General features: G+C 38.9%; 2 protein-coding genes across 7 annotated transcripts in view; one reads left to right on the plus strand and one right to left on the minus strand.

Annotated features, from left to right (window-relative positions):
* The window catches only part of LOC138186288 (uncharacterized), a 356,044-nt gene that overhangs the window by 311,370 nt on the left and 16,994 nt on the right, over positions 1–27,680 (minus strand). The gene's annotated exons all lie outside the window — the stretch shown is intronic.
* Positions 1–27,680, plus strand: part of LOC138186276 (zinc finger protein 541) — a 589,272-nt gene that overhangs the window by 239,448 nt on the left and 322,144 nt on the right. For 5 of the 6 annotated variants that reach the window (XM_069125955.1, XM_069125954.1, XM_069125953.1 and 2 more), the window contains one exon: positions 17,069–17,131. The exons of the other annotated variant lie outside the window; for it this stretch is intronic. In XM_069125955.1, coding sequence (XP_068982056.1) covers positions 17,069–17,131 — 63 coding nt within the window. The remainder of the gene's footprint in view (positions 1–17,068; positions 17,132–27,680) is intronic. 6 annotated transcript variants of the gene reach the window in all.

Here is a 27,680-nt window from a genome sequence, read left to right on the forward strand (position 1 = left end):
TTTATAGGAGCAATAGCTCGTAATAAAAAAATGCCCCATATCGGTCGGAAATTTCCGTGACCTCTTATAGTAAAAAAAAAATCCGACGTATTTGAAGAGCTTGAAGAGCTACTCAAATATAAACACGGCGGAAGTGGTATCCGGTCCGCATATTTTCATACACGATATTCTCGAAAACGAAGGATCGTACGAAATGTCATTTTTCATTTCCCATTTACTTTTTTCTGAAAAACCTCTTCGTTCGATGTTATATCGTAACGCGTCGATTATATTGGTAAAATTTAAAACCAAATTACTCGTTCAACACGACTATTCATGTTACAATATTATATACAATTTCAATTGATTCGAAATTTTACCAATGCGATAGTCGTAATCGTGATAGTCATATTTCATTATAATACGAATTAAATGTCAAAATGTTTTGTATACGCATAATATATGCATAAATATTTTCTGTAGTAAATATATTACTTTCGCGAGTTACTGTGCTTTAATTCCGAACAATTTTCAACGCGCCGAAGTTTGCTCGTGCTTTTTCATCCAGAGCAAAATTAAACGTCAGAGTGATCACGGGAAGACGAGAAAAAGGCAAAAAGAAAGATATCCAGAATTTCATTGTGACGCCAGTTTCACTTGGAATCGCAGGTTCCGTCGCGCCTCTGTTGCCCCTTCGCGAAACTTCTGCCGTCTCGAAAATCCAGGCACGAGTTATATACATGAAAAATGACAGTCCTGTCCGTGGAAGCAGCCACTTTCCCGCGACATCCTCGATATTCGCTTATTCTCGAAGGACGTGGCTTCTCGCGAATGGTTGAATGGGCCGACACAAGACGCATAGGTATTCGTTGGAAACCGTATAAAGACGTCGCGAAAGCAAGTACAGCCGGGATCCACCTGGGAAATTTAAGAGAACATTCTATCGCGCAGTTATCACGAGGATACGTGGCGGGAACCGACAACGTTACTACTTCTTCTTGACCTCGTTCAAGTTTCGCGAGCTCCTCGAGGAAGCCCGACCGCTTCGTTTCCAGAATTTATGTGCCGACGTTGAGCGACTCGCCGCGATCGATACAGCTCGCTCTCAGATCTCTGATTTTATTTTATCATTTTTCCTTTCCTCTTTAACGGTTTCTTCTTTCACGACTATTTTACGATCCTTTATAAGATATCGCTCGACGTAGCGTTTTGTTTATTTTAATTTATTCATTTTCATAAATACGATTTGCATATTGTATCGATGAAAGAGGAAGGACGAGTCGTTATCGAGCGTGTCATGGACAAGATTGTGATCACTAAACGCGGTTAAACGGTCGGAGACTTTGAAATCGCTTTCACGAAAGGGAAAGTAGCGTGATAGAGAAAATTATAGATTAGAATGGCACGCTAGACTCGTCCGTTGTAATTTTCGTGACCTCGATGATATCGATTCTCCTCTATCATTAGTTTGAAATCGAAATTGAAAGGGAGACTAAAGGAAAATAGGAGGAGCATTCGTCGTAAAGCGGTAGGAAGTCGCGCCATTTATAATCATCGCGTCGCGTTCGTTTCGTTAAAGCGCTACAGATATTGCTTACAATATCCTCTATTATTATTTCTATATTCCCTGGTTAATGGACGCCGTTCACGTGAAGTTACTGCATCCTTCTTCTCGTTCAATTAACGAAGTCTTGTCGTTTTATTCTTAGCTTTATACAGACGCGAGGTCCGTTACATGCCAGCCGGGTCTCACTAGGCGCATGTTCTAGACTTTGTAAAAATATTGCTCTCGTAGAGTCGTTGGAATGTAAACGAACGTCTTGGAATTATAGACCGAGCAGGTGTAGAACCGTTTCGTCGTTTCGACGAATGACGCGCGCGCGAACCATCGTCATGGTAGCCGCTCGGTACACGGTACCTCCACTGGCAATAGACGTTTACGATCGTCGGTCAGACGTATTTTCCATGAAGCGACGCTCGATGCGTGGCCCCGACAATATTTTCCATAGAATTTTCAAAGAGCGATCCACGCCATCGTGTAACATATCACTCCCATTTTTTCTAATCGACCTCTTTTCACTCTTGTTTGTCACCATCCCTTTTTTCTCTCGACCCTTTTCTCCTATTTTCTCTCCCTTTCCCCTTTTGTTTTGTTTTTTCGTTTTTCTTTTTTTTTTTTTTTTTTGTTCGTTTAATCCATTCATACGGCTTTGATCGGTCGCTGTTGATTCCGAGGCTATTTTTAATTCGAGGTTAATAACGTCACGCTGGAGATGCTTAAATTAATTAATCGACCGTGTCGTCGACGTGCAGCCTTTCTCTTGGAAAAATGAATATCGAACGACGCGTTTTAATCGACCGTTTCTTCGTACATCCTCCGTCTCGTCCCTTTATTTCTCCTCTTAATTTTCTCTGGTTTTTTATAGTCATCTGGCATGGTGCGAATTAATCCGATCAATTTGACTCGGTCGTGGTATGAACGAAAAGGGTTAAAACTACGAAAGAGGAAGATTGTTGATTCGATCAACGGGCGATTATTGACGGAATTTCGTAATAAAGCGGATGGAACGCGGAAAATTTCGTTATTTAATTACATCGCTTTAGCGTGCACCCGGCAAGAATTCACAGACTCTGTAGAATATTTTCGTTGTCGACGGACAATTAGCGGTAAAAATGCTACGATTTGCGTCAGTCTGTCGTCTAATGAAATTTCTGCGGGCCCAGTGACGTTGGACACGCGTTACTGCCAACAGTGTCAGAAACGAAATGGAATTTCAAAAAGTCCAACGCGCCGTGGCTTTTAATTGGGGATGTATTATACCGTGGACGAGCTAACGTGCCTCTATTTATCATTTCGCTTCTGGCTCTGCTTCTGTTCTTTTTTATTCTGTTTTATAGTCTTGCACGATGTACAGACAGTTTGAAATAAATATCGTAAAAATGTCAGTACTCGAAACACATTTTTTTAATGAATGCCGTATTGTAGATGGTATGGCTAAAATATTGTGTACGGTTTATGTAAAAATTGATTACTATATGTACGTATATTGGAGTAAAATACATAAGCAATACGGTTTTTTTGGATACTTCGGACGAAGATAAGCAAATATCTGTGTAGAATTAATCGGTAATGTATTTTCATTGTCTAGGATTATTTATTGTCCTTCCACTGAATTTCTCATTCCTCCTTTTATAAAACTTCAATCACGATGAATTTCATTATACTGATCACAGCCTTTGTTGTAAGAATGACATTCATTATTCATGTCAGGGAAAGAAAAACAAATTATCGAGTGATCTAATAGAGAAATTCGATAAAGATAATTTACACGCTCACATAATCCTGGAAATAACTTACGCGTAGGAAAAACACCTATGATTCTTGTACACAGGATCTTCCAACGCCTTACTAAAATTAAAACGAATTTCTCAATAGCATTTGAACAACTTTATTACCAATATTCGAATATTGAAATGTCTTTCTTTTCTTATCACATACAGCCACTAAAGGATTTCTTTTATGAATTTCACAACAGTAGAATGTTCTTTTTCGTTGTACACGATAATGAATAAATCACATGCCACGTCAACTTTGAAAATAAAAGGACAGAAGATAAGACTTTCACGATTAATATATTTTCGTCTCTTAACACGTATCGGTCGTAAACGGTTACGTTGGAAAACTGATGAAACCAGAAGCGATATTTCATCGCCCGATACGGGAAACACGACTTTCGAGGACATCGAGGAACATGACGCATGAACTAGACGTGTAGCCGCATAACCGCGCAATTTGCCAAGAAGTTGGTGGTGTGTTGAGCGACAAATCAAGGCCGGCGTATTCTCCCCGTGGCAATTTGCGCCCGGCGGCGCTCTTGCTCCGCTTAAAGGAATTATAAATCGCGGCTCGTTCACCGACCAGTCGTCCGAGCGTGCTATGTGTATCTCTGTTTCTCCGAGGACGCGTGTGTATGTATAAATCTGGCATGCCACTGTGTATCTTCGCTGTACGCATCAACAAGTCCGTTGTCGTACAATTAGATCTTTATACGACACAGCTATGATCCTTGTTCCGGATTGTTGTCACTTTCGTTAGCTTCTCACGTTGTTAATTTTTCGGTGGATTCGATAGGGAAATACAATCGAGAAGATTTCTAAAGATAGGATCTATAAAACAGAAGATGAATCGAGTAAACTTCGTTGGAAGTTTTGATTTTACATCTTTTGTTCTTTCTATATGCAGGAAATAAGTACGATTTTTATAATGATTCAACTATACGACCGGAAAATGCGTTTTTCGTAAACGTGCGAGTACGGGCGTCTTTTTCCTTTCAGAAAGCTTCTGAATTATGTTTTCCTTCAGTGCTCGCGAATTGCGATTAACGTGCAACGTGGAATACAATTTAATAATGGGTCGAGTAATTTTTGCGTTCGTTTATCTTCCCTCGAGATAGAAATCGATCGAAGAAGTTGGTCCGATACTGCGATCATACTACCTTTATGTAGTCATTATGTTTGAAATGTGTTTATCAGGGGTACTGAGTTACAGACTAAAGGAAGCAAGGTAATTTGTTACGTGAACGGAGGTAGATAATCTATCATAGCTGTGTATCGCTAGTTCTTATTTGTATTTCTTACGTTTGGTTGACAACTGACATTTTCCCCACAATCAACATGTTATGTACATTGTAATCGTTGGTTTTACGTATTCGCGTTTGTCGTATATAAAACAGGTATTTATCAGAGGTCTATAGACTATAGTTTTAACCGCAGACGTGGAAGACTTGTTCTCAGCGTAATTTACTTCGTACGGACTTGCAACGTTTGATAATAGCCCGTTACACGAAACGATCCTCGCTTCGTTTGAAGAAACGTTACCTGTATCTTATAATTCGTATCGTATATAATCACGGGAAGCGTGTAATAAAGTTGTCGTAAAGGTAGATAGCTGCACCGAGTAAAAACACGATTATGAGCGGTTTGTAGGGCACATTTCTGCAGGAGCATATCCTTTATGTTTACTTGGTACACGCTTTATTCGTCTCTCTGAATCAAAACCTACATTTCTGCTCATCATTCCAAGAAATAATCTCAATCTTCTAAACTCAATATACTTTAAAATTCTTCAAACATTGCAAATACTTGTCTTATAACCAGCACGTCGATTCACTTTTACGTTTCTAGGTAATTTGCATGAAGAAAAATTGTTGAAACGTCAGAAATGATTCTCTTTCAACCATATCGCTGATTCACTATCCAGTACCATTTGCCAGGTAATTTGCATAGAAAAAATTCTTCAAACATTGCGAATATTTTTTCTTCATTCACATCGACGATTCACCATCGGACATTATATTTCTGGAAATTTGAACGAATAGGAATTCTTTAAACGTTACAAATACTTTTCTTCCCACGAAATATTTTATTGCAGATGGTACGCGTAGCTAAGAATCCTCGAAACGTTATAAATATTTCTTTTTCAGCAATCTTCCTATACGTTAAACGCTATGTTTCAGATTATTTGAGTAGAAATATCGTACTGTGAATGATACGAATACACAAAAATTCCTTCAACGTTCAAAATACTTCAAAATACAAATAAATATTACATTCCAGGTAGTTTGTAAAGTGAAAAATTCTCTAAATGTTTCCGCTGCCTCCGCAATTCCTCGAAACAGCAATAAATGTTATATTCCAGCCTAAGTAGACAACAATCTGTCAGATATTAAAAGTATTTCTTTTTCAATTATCGTATTATAATTAGAAAGTACAAAAACTCACGAAACCTTATAAATATTTCTCGTCCATCCATCTTCCGGATTTCACCGTTAAAACCTATCCAAACTATGGCGTAACAAGCGGGCAAGCGCACAAAGCGCAAACACCGTCAGTTCGAAATTGAATCTTCACCTCTAATCTCCCTTCTCTCGCCTTCTTTCCCGTGTTTCGTCCACGAAGAGCTTTCACGTAACCAGCCACGCGTCCCTCTGAAGCTCGAATGTTGGAAAGGACGTTAGCGAAACTACTGCGTGATTACGTGGTGCTTAAAAGCTGCTCGGTTGTATGTGCGTGTCTATGTATAGGTGGATCGCGCATGTGTCAGGTTACGTTATTAAGGAAACACCGGCGGCAAAATGTACGGACAAAGGACCGGGGGTGGAAAATGTTTGAAAGGACAAACAGAAGAGAGAGCGAGAGAGAGGGAGAGGGAGAGGAAAAAAGACGAAGAGAGACGGAGGAGAGCGAAAGCGAAGGCAAAGCAGCGATGATCGATGACTCTATACGCGCGCTATTAGCATGACAATGCACGCGCTCGGTGCTGTGCTTTCGAGAATGCTTCTCGTGAGTTCGTTCTCGTCTTTCGTCATTCATTGTTCGAACGCCCGCGTGCTTCTTTTTGGCTGCGTCTAATGCTCTCTTCGATCGACTATAGTAAACGCATGCTGTGCTCGCGGTTGTTAGGAAATAAAACATTAAGCATCGTTAAAACGTAATCGAAGCTTGGCAATTCGAATTTCAAGGAAGAACTAAAATCCTCGATTTATAGAGGGTTGAGCGTGAGTTAGACAGGTTTAATGAAAACAACTTAAACAGACTTTGTCTTTCTAGTTATTTTTTTTTTATAGTCAGTTATGTTTCTGTCTTTACTCGGTTATGTTTTCCTTAAGACATCGATTGTGAAACACGAATTTTTCGAAGAATCCAGTTTAAGTGAAGCCTCGACGTGAAGCATATTCGTTGCTAATAGAGTAGTTACTTCAGTTTTACAATTGCGTATATTTCCTCGCCAGAAGTGGCTTTACTTTAACCGATAATTGTGTTTCAGCATATTGACCATCGTTTTCTTTCCAAAAACCAGAGCAAAACTTTTTTGTCGAAACACAAAAAGGTACAAACGCGATAGCCGCACTTACATTTTCTATTTATTATTAGACGACGCAACGTATGCATCAGTAGCATTGAAAGTGTTAGTTTGAAAAACAGCTTGGCGATTGAAGCTTGAACGAGATTTTCAGTTACTCGCATTAACCGAAAAGAAGAGGAAGTTGTAAATTTGAAGTTAAGACGTGCGGTTTAAGATTGGGAAGTTTATGCAAAATGGCGAAAGGTTTATGATCATATGACGACTGCTGTCAGTTATGGGGTGATAAATTAAAATATATGTGCGTTCTGAGTTTCGAGCAGCCTTGACACCGTTTAGTGCAGTTGTTAAAATGTTTCATTTGATTATGATTCTTTAATTCCACTGAAACTCTACACTTTTCTATAATTTCAATTTTATAAACTCGTAAAGCTTGATAGATGTTATATATTTTAAAACACATCAAATTGTACAGAATTGTAGAATATCCAGTGTATTTGTAATCTGTCCACCAGTTGCATGTCATTTTATTAATTACCTCGATAACATTTTGTCTTATCTTACGTGCTCGCGAGAAATTTAATAATTATTCCTTGTCGAACACGTGTCTCTCGATTCAGATGTCAGGTAGTTAGAGATCAAAAAGCATAAAATCTATCTATACGCATGACGTAATTGTAGCTCTGGCTGACTAATGCATAACATTTCTACTGTCTGCTTCACGTTCGTCACTCTTGTTTTAAACGTTACTATAATCGCGACATTAGTAGCTACGCTGTCTTATACGTTATAACGATACGTTTTAACGATATGTTTTATTCTGCTCGTAGCATGCAACGAAGAGGATCATAGGAATTTTATATAAGACTATTTGCAGAGAATCTTTCAGCTAAAAATAAACGAAAGCTATTTAAAAACGGATCGATGAATCGAAGGAATTTTCGATGTTCTCGACCTCAGAATTCTCAGTTTTACCGCTCTGAAAATAACTATCAAAGTAAATTACGTTCGAAAGAGTTATTCTGCCCGTGTCAGATAAATTTTGATTCAGTTTCACGTAAAATTGGAATATTTCGTCTTGGTGCATTAAAACGTACGAGGATAGTAGATCATTGTTTATTACACAAAAGATACTTTTACATACAAATTAAAATTATTTCTCCCGTAATCGATATAAACTCGGTGAAGATTTTCTATAGAATTAGTTCTAGTTTTGTAATATGAGCTTCGTTTTAATCGATAATTATAATAGCGCTTAAAAAAGAAGAAGAAGAAATAATTCTATTATCTGACCAGGAAATGTACTCAACGTCTATAATATTCACGATGGATCTATAGATTATTTTTTCGTAAAGCTTCTCGGTTACTAAATCTGAAATGACAAGTTGTCAGTAAAGAGAATATTCAAACATATATTCTTCGTAAATTCTACTTTGAAACTTGAAACTACTATTATTTCAATGAGATCACGCGAGAAAATGATCAACGAGCTTCTTCATTCGCCCATCATCCGTACAAACTATGTTCTAACTCTCCTTGCGTTTCTTCTCGATACAAACGTGTTGATTCAATATACAAGATCGACGTTCCATTTTTATATCTGATTGTACGATACGTATCGTTTTAACAAGATTATGTTTCAATCGTTCGAAGCGTGTATCTAATGTGTTGTGATTTTCGTAACCGTGACCTATGCCTACTCAATCCTTTTAAAGGCAACGAGGCATCGATCCGCACTAACCTTGCAAGTCAATCAGTCGCTGATCGAAGTGCTGACTTAATTGAAAAAAGATCAAATTCTCGGACGATTTTAATCATTCTCCTAGTATTCATTCGTCCCACGTTTCTCATCTTCTTCGTTACTCCTATTTCTCCGTTTCGCACTGCTGCTCGCTGACTCATCGTTCCAGCAGAAATATCGAATCGATCGAGGAACAGGTTCGTTTATTATCGCGGATTATTTAACCTATCGATCAAGAAGTTCATATGTGTATCCAGAGGTATATTACCAGTGGCTCTTTGCGCTCCTTCTTGATTCTAAAGCCGTGGATGAGATACAGGATAAACTTATCGTTTAGTGCAGTTTTTTGATCGCTTCAAATTCATATTCAAATTCATATTTTTCTGTAAAAGAAAAAAAAGTGAAATTAAAATACAAAGCGATCATTTTGTATATTTTTGCATAGATAAATTTCCTATAAATTAACCGCTGTAATTGACAATAATCGATGCAATGATACATAAAGGCTCGTGTAATATTCCGAAACCTAACTAAAGCTAAGATACAACCTGTACAACGCACATTTCACAGAGTCACGAATCGAAGTAGATTTCGATCTTTATCCCAGCTTTTGTATCAATTCTCTCGTCCAATCCTTCAAACAAGTAATGTTCTACCGAATTTTCACGTGAGTAGACATATCACCTATACATATATATATATATATATATATATATATATATATATATATATATATATATATATATATACATATATATATGTAGATGTTACGAAGTCAGGTTTCTTCGAGGTCTGCACCTTGCGAGGAACGATGCGTCGCCTTTTTTCGTCATCGTGGCTCCATGAATCACGAGTTTAAATTAAAAGCCGGCGAAACGCGCGTGACGAATGACGCGAGGCTGCTTAATTATGCGGTAAAAAGCGAGTGGCCGTGACGACGTCGCCGCGAAAGAATAGAACGGCCCGGCGCAAACGAACGTCCGGCCAATGAAAATGATGAAGAGGAAGAACGAGGAATAGGCGAGAGAACACGGTCGGCACACGCTAATCGCGAGGACTTTTCGTCTTGCTCTCTCGCTGCCTCTTGTTACCCGATGCCGCCGATGTCTGACAACTCTGTGGCCGTCTAATCTCCGCTGTTCCCTATTTTTAACAGCCCTGGCGCGTGTCAGCCATGGGACAGACCGAGAACGAGGGAGAAAGAACGAAGGTGAGAACGAGTGAAATATAAGGAAAGAGAGAGAAAGGGAAAGACGTAGCGGTGAATTATCGTCGAGGCTGCTGTGCGTTCGCTTCTACTGACAATCGGTCGGCCATCAATCACCCGGCATACTTCCGTTTGTAGAACGACCCAGGGCCCGAGCTCTTTCTGTCGCCCATGCCCCTTGACAAGGTTTTAATGCACTCGATTCTTTTCGTTAGCTCGTGCCGACGCGACGCGACGTAACAAATACACGGAACAGGAAGAGCTTTTGACGGACGTGATGCTCGTCCTTCCTTTCTTCTTTTCTTTTTCTGTTTGACTCGCCGGTGCTGCGTATCCTTCTCTTACGATCGACGTGACGTGACGATGCTCGGGCGAAGAAATTGCGGGACTCTTGGAAATGGATTTGCTGACAGACCGTGGAAGAAATATCGACTACGCTTTGATTTATCGTTGTCACCCTATTGACGCGCATAAATGTGTTAATTAATGGCTCGTCTTTAATTTGCAGCTAGTCAATCCCCTGGTGTACTTAGAAAGTTCGAATGTTGGTTTATGGATTATAGTTCGACGACAAACAGGAAGTAGTACGTTGGAATTGAAAATTAGTATTTGCTGGAGGTCAACTTTCGAATGGACAAATTTTTCTTTCGTTTATGGGGCAGGAAGTAATTAAATCTTTTTTAAGAGACAAGATGGGTATACTTAGGAACTATATATATAAGTGAGTAGCGGTAAAGGAAAAAGTTATTTTAGTAAGAGAACAACAAGAAAGCAGCTGATCTTTATAGACTACTAAATCTTAAGTGGCTCTCTCTCTCTTCGTCTTATCGACTATGTCGACGTCGCGTTCGTACGCGTACGAGGAATTACAATTTGATTTTCCTTATCGATACGGTGCCCTGTCGTTGAACAGGAATCTCCATTTTTACGACCGCGGTCTTTGATTCGCCAAGACCGGGAAGCGATAAAGGGAATGAAAGACGAACTACAAGTGGATGGAACACAGAGAAATGTAGCAGAAAAAGAGATACGGCGACAGAAAGGGCGAAATAGCGAGGGACTGAAGCGCGGAAAGGCAAAAGGAAGGCAAAGCCATTCAACGACGTTTCTCCTATAAATTGAAGAACTTCCCGACCTTCCGGTACCCGTACGGGACCAAATTCCCGCGGAATTATTTAAATCGTCTACGAAGTCTCCTTAATATTGAGAAACGATTGTTGCGTCGTGCTAGATATTGTAACAAGTTGAAAACATTATCCTACCTGAATGTCGTTGAAAGTATTCTTTTTAGAATGATCTAGTTTTTCGATGGAATTTTCGGATCATTCGGAATCTGGACGAGGAAAAAATGTATAAAACCGTAGTTTCATTCTTTTTCTATTTTAGCAATTGTTATGCAGGGGTTTTTCGTGATTCTGTTGTTGCAAGCTGTTGAATTATAAAGTAATTTGTGTAAGATTGGATTGTTCTTAGAAACTAGAAATAGATCTAAGAAGGAGAGAGAGTGAGTGAGAGAGAGGTACTTATGTAACTCTGTCTGTTTTTATTTTTGGGTTTAGGTTTAATAAAATCGAGGTGAGTTCAAGCCAGTTGCCTTTCTTTGACCCGATTTTTCTTCGTATTTTCCGAAGAGAAATAGAGAATTATTGTTCGATGAATATTAATATAACAGTGGACATTACGTAACAATCGTATCTCGCTACAGCGTTAACGAAGTTTCTAATTATTTTATACAACACACGTAATATAATCATAAAACATTTTTTCATGCCTCGATACTTCCCCTTCTACGAAATACGATTATTCTTGAATTTGATTATGTTCTCAGGCAATTTTTCAAATATTCCTCTGATATTTCACTGTCATTCTCAAAGTATCAGTTGCTTCAAACAGAGCAGATCAGAATATGTAAAGCCTCGTTCGTTCATTTCACGTTTTATACGCTTTTCCTTATCGCGTTTGTGATTCATCGACGGCAACATAGTCGCGATGTCGGCTGAGATTACGGGGTTCGAGATATTAAGCAGCGTTTCCACGATTCCACGGGTAAATAGGTCAGCGCAGGTCGATAATTGGACATCGTAAATTGCCGGCTCGCCGGAAGACGATCCTGTGGCCCACGGAATCATGTCGTTGACGAAAAGTGGTCGATCCTCTTTGTCAGTGCGCCATCGTAAATTAACGGCAGACTCTTTTACGACGTCCCCGCGTTTCGATTTAACTTCTGGCTACATTCTGTAACTTTGCACCCTGACTTTGTCAGACGACGTCTTTATATCTCTCCGCCGTTTTATTGCCGTATCCACACTTGGCTTAGCCAAGACGCTGTTTCGCTCCATGTTAAATCATAACAGTAACTGACTCGGTCAACGTATTGCAAGCAAGCACGACGACGATCCAAGAATTCGTTTAATTGAAGGGAATAAAATTTGAAGATCTATTGGAAACCTACAGTGGCTACAATATATATTTGTACATATATTTACTTTCCGTATTTTCCAACTAAGTAATTTCTTTTAATGGAACTCAATATTTTCACGACATGGATGTTTTGCAGTCACATGAAACTATCGCTAAACGATACGAAATTTAATACATTTGTACCTACTTAATTGGTGTATAGATGTTATAATAAATACTAGATATAGTATCAATTTTGTAGCCATTGTAAATGTTGAGAATTGTGGATCTTAAAATAAAATAAAAGTAAAGGAACACTAAGGTTACACTTAGAATTCGTATTAAAATAGTTTTAGATTTATTTAATAAACGATTTCCAGGATCTTCGTCGATATACATTTGCACGCGTCTCAGCACTTTCTTTGTCTCACCATCTTCCATATCACACTGCCAACGGAACAGTTACATTCATCTGTTTTTTAAGACGCTGTGCATACACATACTTCCATACACTCATATTCACATACGTGTGTCACTACTACGCGGCTAATCTAGTCTAGCACAGAAAATTATACATATCTCAATAGTAACAATAGGAAGATTATACACATCTCAATAGCAACAATAGGAAAATTGAAAAGAGAATTTCTGCTAGGAAAGAGATATTACATTCACTGGTTATCTTTCAGTTATCTTCTTTAACAATATTCCATTGATTTGCATGATTCTAGTTATAAAATCGAGGAAGTTGAAACGTTCCTTCATTCTTAGAAGATGAAAATACATATATAAGAATGTTTTGAGTTTTGACAGTATCTTAAATTTAAGTGGAAGAAATGGCTAGATTAAAATATTTAAACGTTGTAATGTATTACAGGTACTATATTTGCACAGTATAGCAAACGATATTTTTGTTCCCCTAACGGAAATTTTACTTCTGCCGACTATACATATGCTGTGAATAGCCGATGGCTCACATGGAACATATTAACACGCATAATACTCCGCGTGTTATTCCGATTTTATGCAACGGTAAAATTTTACTCTGCATTCCTGTAACGCAAACGTTTATGACGAATTGAAAATACCTATTCCCATTTTAAAACTTTCGTTTTCGAGTTTGTTTGAATTTGTTGAACCATCATGCATCGAGATAATATTAAACTTGAGGAGGGAAATAATTTGTTCTAAGCGAATATAAATTTTTTTAGAGTAATTACAGCTAATAATCATTTCACTTTCTTTTACACGGCAAATTTCTTTACACATTGAAAATAAATCTTGCTCGTTCTTTGCGTATTTAATTATAATATACGCGTAATCGTACACATGATACTCTATCACAGAGAATTTGCATCAGGCGCGATAGTATTTTAATATTTAAAATCTACTATCTCGCATTCCAACTCTCTTTTATTCCACTTGAGACATCATGAAACGATCTCCAGCTTAGTTCATCGTCATACAATCATAGCTCGTTTTATTTCTAATCAGAGTTTCAAAATATCTGATGTATAAAGGCTAAAATCAAATTTCGCTGCCTGTAATGTCTCTCGAAAATATTCGAACATTTATCACAGGTAACTTTTATATTACTCTATGAAACAGCTTGGAATTTCATTTCATTATGAAATTTAAAATATGACGCGTAATATATTCATAAAATGTTTCTATAAGTGTTCGAATTCTCTCTTTGCTCGGTAACCGTGCAACGGGACTGGTGTGTAAAATATGCTTGGCCGAGAAATTGTTGCTTGGCAGATGGGGCAAATGGCGCTATTAAAGCTCGAGGTGGACCACTTCCACCCCGGAAGTCGCTGCGCGTAAACAAAATACAACCCAGTTTCGAGTCGTTCAAGGTTTCTGATTCTTGCCAAGTTTAGAGGTCCGATGGTGTTCGTCTTCGAGTCACTTAGCCCGCCGACGTTCCCATTTTTGCTGAATTTTTCCACGATACGGTTTCGTGCCATCTATCTTCCCTAATGTATCCCGGTCGCGATCGCGCGACGAGAAACCGTCGAGCGAACGAACCTAATAAATTACCGTATTGGAAACGGACTGGAACTTGAAGTTGCACGCGTAATTCATCTCGTGCCTTCTAATGACTAATGCGCCGATCAACCTCGTTTGACTTTAACTAACGCTTCGTTGCAACTTTCGTCACGGCTTGTCACGCGTTACGGACTTCTGATTATAATTAATCAATGAACGTCGCCCTCGCTGCATCTTCGAAGGAGCACGAACGTGTTTAAACAGACAAAACTGACGTCTCTAACAAGTGAGGATATGTAGGATGAATCGCGAAAGCTCTTGAAGACTCGCGCACATCTTTCACGAGTATGTTGCATGTGTTGCGTGAAACATTTCGTGGTCTCGTTACTAATTGAGTAAAATTATCGTGACCATATCGGTAAAGTTTCAATCTAGATCTAAACTTGTGCAAGGTATTTATTGCAAATGCGAAGATATCTATTAATTTACGATGGATGAAAGGTAAACACGCATAATATATCCGTCCGTCTTGAGCCACTATATATATCCATAGAGTCAGAGAAGATGGCTATTTCTCGCAAAAGGGAACTACGCGAAGTTTTATTCCAATATTTCATCGAAACATAGTACGCGTATAGAGGATCAAAAGATGTTGGAACCGTTTTCAGCTAGTAACGTACGTAACTCAACACCCAACTAGTTGACGAGATGACAGAATCGTTTCAGGAACACGTCTGCGGGTTGAAAACTGATATTGTGTAAGGAAAGTCTGTCAGACTGTCTTCTTCTAACGAAATCTATTAAATCTCATCTATATCTGTTTAGACTCGCTCATTCCTCGAAATAATAGCTGTACCCACCGATATAACCACGCCACGAATACTTTCGTTCCCTCTATCGCGTGTATCATCGAACATACAACGTCCCAAACAACGAGCATGTTTTCCAACTCGTCCATTGTATAAATTTACCAGACAGAAACGAACAGAAACGAACATGATTCGGCGGACATCTTTGCGAGGCGAACTAGCAGGAACGACAATACGAGCTTGAATTTTGCAGCATCATAAAATCGTGTCATCCGCGTGACAGAAATTAAAAACGAGCCTTAGGTCGTTTAACCCTCGTTTTACGAGCTGTCCTCGATCATCGGTATCGCCGTTTCAAGCCGAAGCATCGTCGCGCTTGTCTCCTATCAGAAATTACACTCTCGTCGCGCTTGTCTCCTATCAGAAATTACACTCTCGTCGCGCTTGTCTTCTATCAGAAATTACACCCTCGTCTCGCTTCACACCTCCGAGCGACTATTCGCGGCCTGGCTTTGCCTAAGGCCAAAAAAAGCACGATGGCGGAACGAGGAAAACGGAACGGTGGCAGTTCACGCTTTGCTTCGACACGTAAATTTATTCAAGCATAACCGATCTGGCAGACGTTCAAGACGGACGCTCCAGCTAGTCTGAGAAGTCCGGCACAGTTTTACGATCAAAGTTCGGAACGACGCTTGCACCCAGGTTGCTCTTTCGCCATGATTCCGTGGCCGATGTCGTCTTTGTGTCGTTTCTTCGTGTCGAATCCCTCCCGTACGACACGCTCTGATGATTCTCGAGCGCGTTTCCGTCGTCCGTGCATCGAGCACGAAATTTCCATCTCGATAATCCTGACTGGATCGCGCGAGATCGCCATGGACGACTCTAAACTGGACCGACCAACGTTTCCGCCGAATCGAGACACGATTTTTACCACGAATTACCACTAACGCTGGCTTTTGGCGAGATCGATTTCGAGTTTGGCTGGAACGTGCGTTCGTTTGGAGTCTGCGCCGATAGGGTTGCTTTTATTTGCCTCGATTCAGCAATCGTCGTGGTTGCGAGATACGAGCGTTTTCTTTTTGTCATTTCGAGTTTCAGCATGATTTGCGTCCTTGTCGAATAGCTGTTACTTGGTAGAGAATAGCAGAAATTGTAGGTGAATTGTAATTGTTACATTTGTAATATTATCGTTCTTTCAAACAATTTGCGTTTTTCAATAAGATCGCGTGACGAGATTTTTAGCATAGGATGTATCATGTAGCGTAACAATAAGTGAAATGTGTAGTAAAAGAATGTTAACTTCGTTTTAAAGTACTACTTTCGCCAATGTGTTTGAACATGCACTAAGCGGAATTTATTTTTCGATGTTCCTTTTTAACGCTAATGTCTCACCTTTTGATTTCTACCTTCAAGCAGAAATGATTAAAAAAGTTTCTAAATAAATAATTTTTCAGCCTGATGTACTTTAACAATTTATACTCCATTAAGGAAATTATCGTTACCAACGATATCGATATTTCGCTATATTTCTCTGATATTTTAGCGGCATTAGCGCTGCCTAATTAATGTCCTCGCTTGACGAGACGGTTTCGAGGGCCGAATAAGAAACATTTTCGACGAGACGAAATTTTAATTGCAACCGGCGGCGATTAAAACAAAATCGTGTGCCCAACGTCGAGTGCACTCGTGTTAGCCCTCATTTACCTCCGCTCTTGGGTGAATTCGCTGGGCAAAAATGTTCCTGTTACCCTTCCACTTTTCTTTCCATCGCGGTTATCTTTTCTTCCGATCGTTTTAATTTGTAACCCAACAATTTAGAAACTAAAATACTTGTCGAGTTCAATCTACGATATTAACGAATCGGTTGATTCAGTTTTTCTACGTATTCTCTGTGTTTGATTTTTGCCACGTTAATTTCAATTGCAAATTTCCATGATTAACGATCCGTTGGATATTTAATTGTCGTGGCGATTTACGCGTTGTTTCCAACCACGATATCACCAATTTCGTTCGTAATTAGCGACTGGCTCTGCTATTTCTCATATTAACCGACAATTTTTTTCTTTTTTTTGTTGTAGAGTGACAACGGGCTAGTGGACACAGATCCAGGTCGAGTTAGCAGCATGACAGCCATCAACTCGGTATGTAATTAATGGAATCTTACAGACACTGATGTAAAAGATATGTCGTTCCTTAGCATCAAATTATACTTTTTAATATTTTAATTGACAAACTAAAATCTACACTTCTCTGTTTACTTGATTAAGTCTGTCTATTTGATCTGCTTATTAAGACTATCCGATACATATCTTTACTCTATTCTGCAACGTAATATCTGATATACTAGCAACACTAATTACCCGATCTGTTTTACTAGACAACTTCATCGACAAGTTTTATTTATCACTCTAGCGTGTCTATTTCTTTTATTCGCTACTGAACGTCACACCAGTGGCACAGGTTATTAACGAAGGAAAGAAACGTTGTTATTATATCTGAATCTTTCACGAAGAGTAGAATTCTACTAGACGAATCTTATTATTTCTTCTATGTCTTACTCGACATCTTATTATTTTCTGTTTCACCTTTGAAAGAAGGTCTAACTGTATATTTCTTACGAAACACGTCATACTTCACACAGACACAGATTAAAATTTCTTTTCTGCCCTATATATCTTCTTCTACGTATTATATAAAATAAAATAAACGATCGACCTGTATCGAACCCAACAGACGTTTATCAGAAGTAGAAGTAAATACAAAAACCTGAACTACGTTCTCCGATTTGTCTAATTAAAATCTACAAACGTAGCCACCTTATTATCCGCATTTCCAAGCGAATCATCGAGCGTACGGCACTCCAAGTTCCTCTCCAGTCGCACAAACTCGCGCAGTTTGTAAACGATGAGGCATCAAAAGCGACGAGCACCCCTCAAGCGAGGGATGCGATAAATCAAGTTCCTCCTCGACCGATCCAAAGTCGCTCGATTCGAGCAAATTCTCTGTTCGATCCTCGAGTAGCTGCACGTGACGCGGTCTCTATAGTGGCCCGATCCATAGAAACTACCCCGATGGAAACGGGATTCGCGGTAGTATGGAAATGAGGAGCCCGAACGTAGTTGGCACAACTCGTGGGAATCGTTCGTCGACACGGTGCGACGTGCCCTGTCGGAAGACTTACATCTACGAGCTTTTTTCCATCTTTTTTCATCAAAAAGTCTTGGAATTCCGTGTCGATAGGCGATTGAATGTATGAGAATTCCAGTGGACCATTCGGTGACCGACGTCGAGGCTACGCCCTCTAACCTACCCCTTTTCTTCGTTTCATTCTCGTCGCCATTCTTTCTCTTCGTTTGTCGCGTTTCATGGAACTTGATGTTCCAGCTATTTCATGTTACCACACAGAAAGTTGGTTAGTTTTAGCGGTTCTCTTCGTACTACGTTGAAACTGATTAAATTGTTAACCAGGTTCTTTAATTTAATTGGCTAATTTTTAATTTGGTTAAAGTAGGAAGTTACAGTGGCGAAAAATATTTCATTCTTTCGTATAATGATTTAGTTAGTGCAGAAGATTGAGAACGTTTCTTGGTGGATGTTCTCACGTTCGTTCAGGCATAATTTGACGAGTTGATACGCGAGTTTTAGGAGGGCATGGTATTATTTAGCAACGATCCGAGTGTTTCAAGAGCGCTGTAAGTTAGGAAGTGAAATACGCCGGCGGTCGAGACTAAATTCCATTTTAATAGTTGAAACGCCTCTGTGTAGTGAGTACCCGCGCTTTGGGAGTCATATTTTAGCTGGCGTCTCGTACACGAGCCATAAGTTGGGCGCGCGTTTTGACCGCGAGCTTCTTTTTAACCTCGCGCTCGTTGCTGGGACGACGTTTTCGCAAATGATTTACCGATTCCGTTTCTCTTTTTTCCAACGATTAAATAATCTTCTCCCATTCCATTCTTATTCTCAAATTCGATTTATTATCTTTTTTCAAATTAACATGTTGTGAGCTGACATATTTAACCAACTGGAGACCTGAAAACCGATTAAATTTCGACGATCGCGTATTTTCGCACTGTTCCAAAATGACACAACGATGACCAGCACTTTTTCTTCCGAACGTCGATGCATTCTAATCGAACAATATTCTCCCTGATGGAGCGTCGATGCACGATTAACGCGCGATTTAACGTGCAACCCAGTTTCACGCTGCAAATAACTGGACACAACTATCTGGTCGCGAGGTGTGCAACTATTTTTGTAAACAGTGTGTCCAATTACTTTTAGAATTACCGAGTAAAATCAAGCATCACGATACATCGTCAGCTTGTAGGTTAATGGTGTATCGATAAATTCGAATGACCCTGCCCACCACAGTTGGAGTGTGAAAATTACGATTTACTGCATAAAAATCGCAATTATGAATTTGTTTTTGTACATATAGAGAGATATTTCGTCTTTATTAGGGACAAATATTTATCCTCTTTTTGAACATGAATCTTCTTCTGATTTTAATTATTAATTATGGATTAGTGCTATAGGAAACAATATTTTTATATAACGAAATTCTAAACGTACCTTCTTTTTTACTTCTGGGTTTATACGCAGCAGATGGTGACCGCAGATTTTTGATTCTTAGTCTATGGATATCTTGTTTTAAGAAGTTAAAAATATTTCTTCATAATTAAACTCTAGCGAAGTTGAAACTGTGTCTTTTACGCAACGCTCTGAAATTGATTCCGAAACGAAGCGGAACGCGAACTCGAAACCGATGACTCTTTTAATGAAATTGTAGCCGAAAGACGGTACTAAAGGACGCCAAGGAGGAAACCAGTTTAAATAAAGACCGCGCATGTGGGTCAGCCGGCGTGGCGTGCATCGTGCATGTGCGTTACGCAAGCTGATTCCGCCGCACGCATTACTTGCATCGAGCTTTGTTAAGACGCGTCGGTGGTGCACACATGCTGCATGCAACCGGTCGCTCCTAATGGTCCCGAAAAACTCGCCGACATTTATTATCCGCGTACGTGTCACCGTTTATTTCATTATAAACGATGCTTGAAGACAGTAATAACGTTATATAAAACATTCTGAAATTCCATTAGCACTGTAACGAGACACGACTATCATAATTATACTGACCAAATTTAAAATTAATCTAAAAATATGTATAGAAATTACAAAACATTTACTATAAACGTATATTTAGTAAAAAATAGTATTAGTAGTAGTAGTAGTAGTAGCAGTAGCATATATATATGTACAAGTATTTGAACGTATTGTAAGTCTTTGCGTGTACGATATTTATTAGTAGCTTTACGTAGTACAAGTTTTTCCAAAATTTCTTGCTTCTTTAACACAGATACAAATTGCACTGAAAACAATTAACCTGGCTATTATAAATTCGCAATGTCGAGATATCTCGCTACCATGTTCATTCAGAAAAGAATTTTTCTTAATAAAACTAAGACCACCTAACCCGTAATTGTATAACGAGGAAGTGTATCGAAAATCGGATACAAGAGTAGAGAACAGGAAAAGGAAATCAGTCGAGTCATGTGTTGTCGACCGGCTAAATATTTACCCGCATGCTCTTCCAGTCAGGAGGGTTGTCATATTACAGTTTTCGAAACGACACGACGTGACGAAGCCCGCGCTATATGCGACACGTTTTATCTGTTGCCTTTCGTTCCTTCTCTCCCTAAAGATAGGGCGAGTTTTACGAGCACACGGCGGCAAAAGCCGTCTTCAAAGATCAAAATATCGGGGACGTCGTCAGCTTGTAAAAGCGAGTAAAACGAGCAGAACGCCCTAGTCAATACGACCATGGTTTCTAAGAAAAATCGAATATAATGGACTCATAAATTATCCATAGTCTACGATGTCACCGTTGTAAATGACTCTTAATTATGCGTCCCCCTTTGTGCACACGTACAGTGACTCTATCTACACGCTAAGAATAGATAGAGTGAGATATAGATGGAAAATGATACCGACGAATAAACGTTCGTACAGTCGGATGTTTTTATTTCATCGTTCGGCTCGGTACACGTTGCGTTGAGAGCTTTTTAATTTCGAACCGGTTCGTGAGGTCCAGGTTTTACAGATACGTTGAACTTCAGGGGATCGATTGGTAAGAATGGTACGACGATTAATAGACGATTAATTTTATCTATGTGAACAATTACTAAGATTGCTTGTGGAAGTTATTTGTTTATTTGGTTACATCTGCTTATTGGAAATAGCAGAAGTATGCTTCTTATGATTCGAATGAAAAATGTAATCTATTAGAGAATTGTCAATGTCATATCAGTAATTGATCACATATATGTATCGATTATCGATTACATATATGTTTTTTGGGGTTAAGGGAGATTACTGAATATTTTAAACTTTCTGTTTCTCTATCCAAATCTTCCAAGATTCTTCGTCACCAGACCTTAAACACACCAATGCAAATAAGTTCAAATTATTTGATCAATCTTTACGGTTTAAGGAAATTTTTCATTAGGATTTTCGAATCATCCCTCACAGTCGATAAACAGGGTTGGGTGCTGGAAGTTGCATAAATCGTCACCCATTTCGTCGAATAGTGACTACGATGTCCCTTGGGATGGACTCAGGTGCTTCGATCTGCACGAAGGGTAAAATCCTTCGTCTTTTTTTTCTTCCTTGTTCGGGTACTTCGTTCCAGTCGCTTCCTCTCTTGCTCCGCGTTCTTCGTTCCTCCATATTATCTCGCGCGTCGTACTCACGAGAAGTGGAAGGCACATAAAATGAACTGCAGCCGGCGCGCTCGAAAAGAAAAGAGAACGGCCGATTCTTCGGCGGGATCCCAATCCCGAACGACGACGTGAGATTTATTTCCACGATAGAACGGAAGCAGCTGGCTAATGTCGTCGGCTTTGTTGTACCGAATAGACTGAAATTAGATTTTATTTGCACGATTAAATGGAGGAAACGCGACGAGTGATTGCACTCTGGTCCTCACCTGTTCTCGAGCGAGTAGACCTTCGACTTTGATTGATCTTTCGCTAGGTTTGCAATAGTTTTAATATAGTTTAGTATAACGACATCGGATTGTTTCGAACGTGTGACGGGAATAAAATTTAGATTTCAAAGTTAAATTAAAAAAATGTTCGATTAAACAGAATTATAATGAAAGGTAGAACTAAAGAGAAGGGTAGAGTATAAGGGATGAATAGTTATTATATATAGACTATGCTGAAATACGCAAATTGCTTCGGTTCATCTTCATTTCCTCGAAATAACAGCGAACTATTAATCTTGGAATGTTCAGAACTTTTAGACACCTCTTGAATCAATCAACTTTTCGTTTCATGCAACAGATCAAGAAGTTTGTCCATGTTTACCTAACATAGAGTTTTACGAACTTTCGCTTAACTTACCCTGTAATCTTTTTTCCCCTTTCTTTTTTACATTTTTACGAACTGAGTAAATCCTTATTAAATACAGTCACGTACCAAGTAGGTATAATCTTTGTGAGATCATTTATCCCCGCTTTTGGAACGCGCAGTAAAATTTACCGTCGTATCGCAGTCACTGTCCCTTGCAATTTTTGCTCATTTTTCCATTCTTGTTACGCGACCGTTCTGTGCCCGATTCTACTATTGTCGCCACAGCCTCCATAAATAATACCGCTGTTATTTACGACTTGACACTTTGCATTCTGCGAAGGTGGCACTCCGGTCGCATTGTTGCGCGACCAGAAAAATGGTTTACGCGTGGAAATGAGTCGATGGTGGAAGGTTTCTGTCCTGAGTGCGAATCAGTGTATGCATTATTATTGCAAAAATAATGTAAGCGAAGGATACTTATGACAGACGACTGATTGATGAACGTAGTTCTCTTAACAGGTGTAGCTCGTTTTAACGTAGCTGATAGTAGGCGGAACTGGTCTCAAATGCTGGTAGATGTAAAAAGAAAAAAAGAAAGGAAAATACGTCTATTTACGTCTCTTATCGATATTGCTTTGCAATGGATTATCGGTTATTTGAAACATCGATTAACGAATGTTCCAATAAATTTCAGCATCCTTCGTTCTCGCCTACGGCGCCTTTGCTTATTTTAAAACCATGAATAAATCGTGCGATGAGGAAAGATTAACAGCGAATTGTCGTTCGTTCAATGAGCCATTCGTTTGTACGATCTCATAATAAAATATTTTCATTCTTGTGAAGTTCCTTATATAAGATCCTTATATTATCTTATATATATCTTATATATCTTTCTGATTTTCTTCTCGTTGCTTATGCGAAATAGCTACAAAGAGTACGAAGTAGCTGATTACGTGGGTGCTTCGTGATACGTAATATTTGCGATAATACAAACAATTTATACATAGTAGCTGGTAATTCAGATCTGATAAAAGGAGTAGACCGTGAAAATATGTGTACTTATTGTTACCTCTGTAATTCCCTCGACTGTCGTTGCGGTACATCGAGCTTTATCCGTGGCATATTTTACCTGTAATTACAAGATACCATTAATCATAAGCTTGGTCGCTTTACTCCTTGAAACTTCGAGATCACATCGAAGTTATTCGCCGTACTTGATCCAATTGGAAACTGATATCGTTCGAGCTTTGGTCGTTGTTTATAAAAGGGAGTAATAGATGGATTTTTCATTGTTATTATTTACGTTTTACAATATTTATAATAAACGTTTTGACATTTTTATAAATACCATGTCTCTATAAATATGTGTATACATAATAAATAATATATATAATATGTATATATCTGACAATCACAGTCAGTTTATATGTAGTATCATCTATATAATATTCGTACGAAGAACTGCGCAATGATTGACCGAGAATTGTGCCAACTTTCAGCATTCATCGCCAACAAAGCGAATGCAAAACTGTTCTAGAGGTCGATCAGATTTTACGATAATACGCTTGAACGCTGGCGCGTTCAATATTAACGATGCAAACATCGCCTTAATTACAGTCTCGATTATATTTCAATTTCACTGGCGCCGTGTTAAACGCGTCGCTACGTCGTGTTTACTTGCCACGTTATGGCATCGTTTCGAGAGTCACGCAAGCCGAAATTTAATTTTCCCTTGTGATTAAATTAATCACTGTACTTTGTGATTTTTTAGCCCCTTTTTCATTTCGCTACATTGTTGTAACACATCGTCGCTTTCGTAGTAAAATTGTGAGTGCAAGATTACATTTTTTAATAAATGGTACAACGAAAACATCGTGCCTGTTCTCTCTTTCACAACAATAAATATTTTCCGTTTTTCTCACTTGAGATAAAGATTTTTTTACAATATTCAGAGTTAACATTTATGAAATGACAAATGGTAAAACAGAACCAAAGAGAATAGAAACGAAACCAAAGAGACGCAATTGCCAAATTGAGAAGCTAATAATATTTCTAATAATCTACTAAGCACATGCTACATCCACCTGTTGATAATATTTTATCAAACAAGCTATTGAAGTTACTCGATCTTTTACTTTTCAATAAGAAATCAATTATTTCTCCGACGATGTTACTTTTACGCTTTAAAATTAGTAATGTTACAATTGATCATCGTTAAAGTCATCGCGTAATACCAATGAATTCGTTCGGAATGAAATTCTACTAGAAAAAGAAGCTCGAATTTTTTATTTCAAGGAATAAACCAATTTCTGCAAAAGTATCAAAACAATAAAATTGCCGATAAGAAGTAAAAGAATAAATAGAGAAAAATAAAAGAGAAGAAGCTAACCGTAGCGAAACGAGTCGATTACTTAATCTCTCATCTCTGAAGAAGGAATAAACGATTTATCCAAACACACGTTGTTTGTATCTCGTTAAGCCGTCGATATTAAGACATAAAACAAGAAGGATGGATTCCGGTCAGCCTTCGCCTGTTGGCTAGGAACGCGAGAATATAGATCTCGACTGGAGTGACGGGACGTTCGCGGTTCATGGCTCGCCGTGAAAACCGGCTACGAAAATACACGGACGGCCGCGGGCCAAGGGAAAATTAAACGAACGTCCGTTCGCTCGCAAAGGCTGGCAGCGGCCGTTTACGATTATTATCCGACGATCGCCTCCCTCTTAATTGTTTGTGCAGCCTTCGTTTTGAACGAGGGAAGAGTTCCGCGCTGACTAACGCTCCTAATGGAATGCCCTGACGCATCGACTAATAATAAATCATCGCCTCGCCCGTGTAATCGCGTTATTTCAGACAATTGTTGCCATTAGATGGACGCCGGCGAAAGTGAATCCGTGATTTATTGTTAGAAGCTTCGCGTCGCGTGCTAGCTGGGCCGGTTTCATCGGTGCAAACTTCGCTCCCTAATTGGCAGCCTTGTTCCGAACGGTATTGTACTGGAAAACACGGGATACTGGCGAAATTGGTCGTCTTTCGGCAACGATATCGTTAGTGGTGTTTAGGATGTTTTCATTTCACGTTGCGATCGTTGTTGGAATGTTGCGAGTGTATTCAGTCTTTGCGCAGAAAGGTGAAAACGTAGATTTTTGGAGAGAGCGTTGAACTGAACGATTGTACTTATTATAACAAATTCATTGGGTTGCTAGATGTTGCGTTACTACTTGTCTGTTAACGAAGTAAAAGTAAAATTCGAAGAGGCTCTTGTAGGCGTAGCCTTGTATTTCTAATAGAAAATCAATATTTTCTAGATGGTTAAAGGAAACGAAATTTTTTAGAGGAACAAGTTATTGGATTAACAGTTTTACCGAGAAACATATGTTACGAAAGTTGGAATTGTAGAATATCTTATTTATAACGGATACTAGTATAGGATACTTTCAAGATATTCATTTGAAATATCATTCTAGGAAAGAAGATGTTCTACAATTCCAGCTATCTTTAGTACTTGAAAACGATATATCGTTTCCATCTTTCGATTATTTGCACACATCTATGAGAGCACAAGGAAAACTGAATCATCCGGAATCGCGGTATATTTCTTACTCAGCACAGGCTTCCATCAAATCATTTCCTCAAAAATACACATCAACAGTGAAACTTCGTTCCTCCTAATTTCTTGCTTGAGTCGGATCAAACTGTTTCAAGACATCTTAAGACTCATCGTGTCTGCAAAAACGTCGTTCAACTACTACTCGGTTGCCGCCGTGAAAGCGATTTCCCGTCACGTTCCACGGCGTACGAACGTCGTTCGCGTTCGATGTTTTCTCGGCAAACAGCATTATTCACGTGCACGGTGTCCCACTGTGAGTCCGTCGTATCTTTGCACGCTCGATCCGTAGATATGTATCGTCGCGTAACGCAACTTCTCAAGACGCATTAATGGAGAAACTTGCGAATGACGAAACACCTTAAACGAGAAATCTGTCGCGCGCAGCTTTCTTCGATCGATGTGTTTCGTTTTTGAGTATACTACGATTCGTCATTTCTTATTTCGTTTGTTTGCATCTGCAAAATTAGGCGTGCACACGTAGCCAATGCATCAATGGAAAAATTGTTACAAAAATTACTCCACTTTTTATTTACCTATTGCGAATCTTGTGTTTTTTAGTTTTCCGAATGTCGAACATTTTTAAATTTTCAATACTTCTACCGATATTTAAAAATGTAAAATCAAGCAGCGCTATGGTATACTATAAAGAAAGACACAAAACAGAGTTCCAAGGAGAGAAGAAATGTAGTTGTTCTTTTTGTAGCCATCTAAAGAAAGTTACAGCATTAAGAAACAAAGCATCTGTATACGTATTTCTACGTATCGGGAGTATCGTTTAAGGATGAAAAAATCATAAGCTCTGGATGAGCGATCTTCTTTGAAGCCATCTTTCTTTTTGAAACCAACCAAGTTCGTTACCTTTTCTCGGTTGATCGGCTGGACATACGAAAAAGCTCGTTCCCTCGAAAAGCGAGACACACGCCCTAACGACCCTAATTTCCTCCACCGTGTCGTCTTTTGACGTTTTTCCTATGGGACGATTCGGTCGATTCATCTCTTTCCTATGGCTTGATCTCGACGACAAATCGGAGCACGCGAACGACGTGGTTTTCAACTAGAAGCTTCGGTTGCTTTTCGACGTTTCTTTGTGGATTCTTCGCCTGTTGGATACTGAAACTTCTATTGGCGAATTGTCTGCTGAACTGAACGAATGCGCGGTTTATTGTTCTTTCGAGATACTTCTTTGTGCAACTGAAAATTTCGCTCGATTTGGAACAAGAAAAGAAGTTTGCAAGTTTCGGCGCAAGAAGGGTTTGTTTAACGTGTTGAGAGAGATAAAACGATTTTTGAATGTGGGCTGGCGTCTTAGTCGAGCAAAGTGAAAATCAATACGTTCCCTCATAGCTGTATATCTGGTCTTCGTTAAGTGCTATCTCGCGAATGTAATATTGGACGAAGGAAATGAAAATTTGACGCAAGGTTTTTATAATTTCCTCGACAGAAAAATACAAGAAACTTCGGTATAATTTTTTAACTTTTCTCTTTAGCTTCCGTACAATGACCAACTGTTTCCAGCAACATATATATACTGTGCGAAAATTTCACTTTTAAAATAATATCGCGCGACGCTTAAGCAACTCCCAACCGCCAATTAACTCATCCTCGAATCTTCTCTTATTTATCAATTTTTTAATATTATCCCAATGACCAAAACAACTAGTAAAAATAATTATGCAAACAGTCCACCGACGATATCCTTATTTAAACACAGTCTCTGCTTTCCTTCA

Source organism: Bombus flavifrons, chromosome 13 (genome assembly GCF_040668555.2).
Source record: "Bombus flavifrons isolate JBK064 chromosome 13, iyBomFlav1_principal, whole genome shotgun sequence".
In the NCBI taxonomy this organism is placed as follows: domain Eukaryota; kingdom Metazoa; phylum Arthropoda; class Insecta; order Hymenoptera; family Apidae; genus Bombus; species Bombus flavifrons.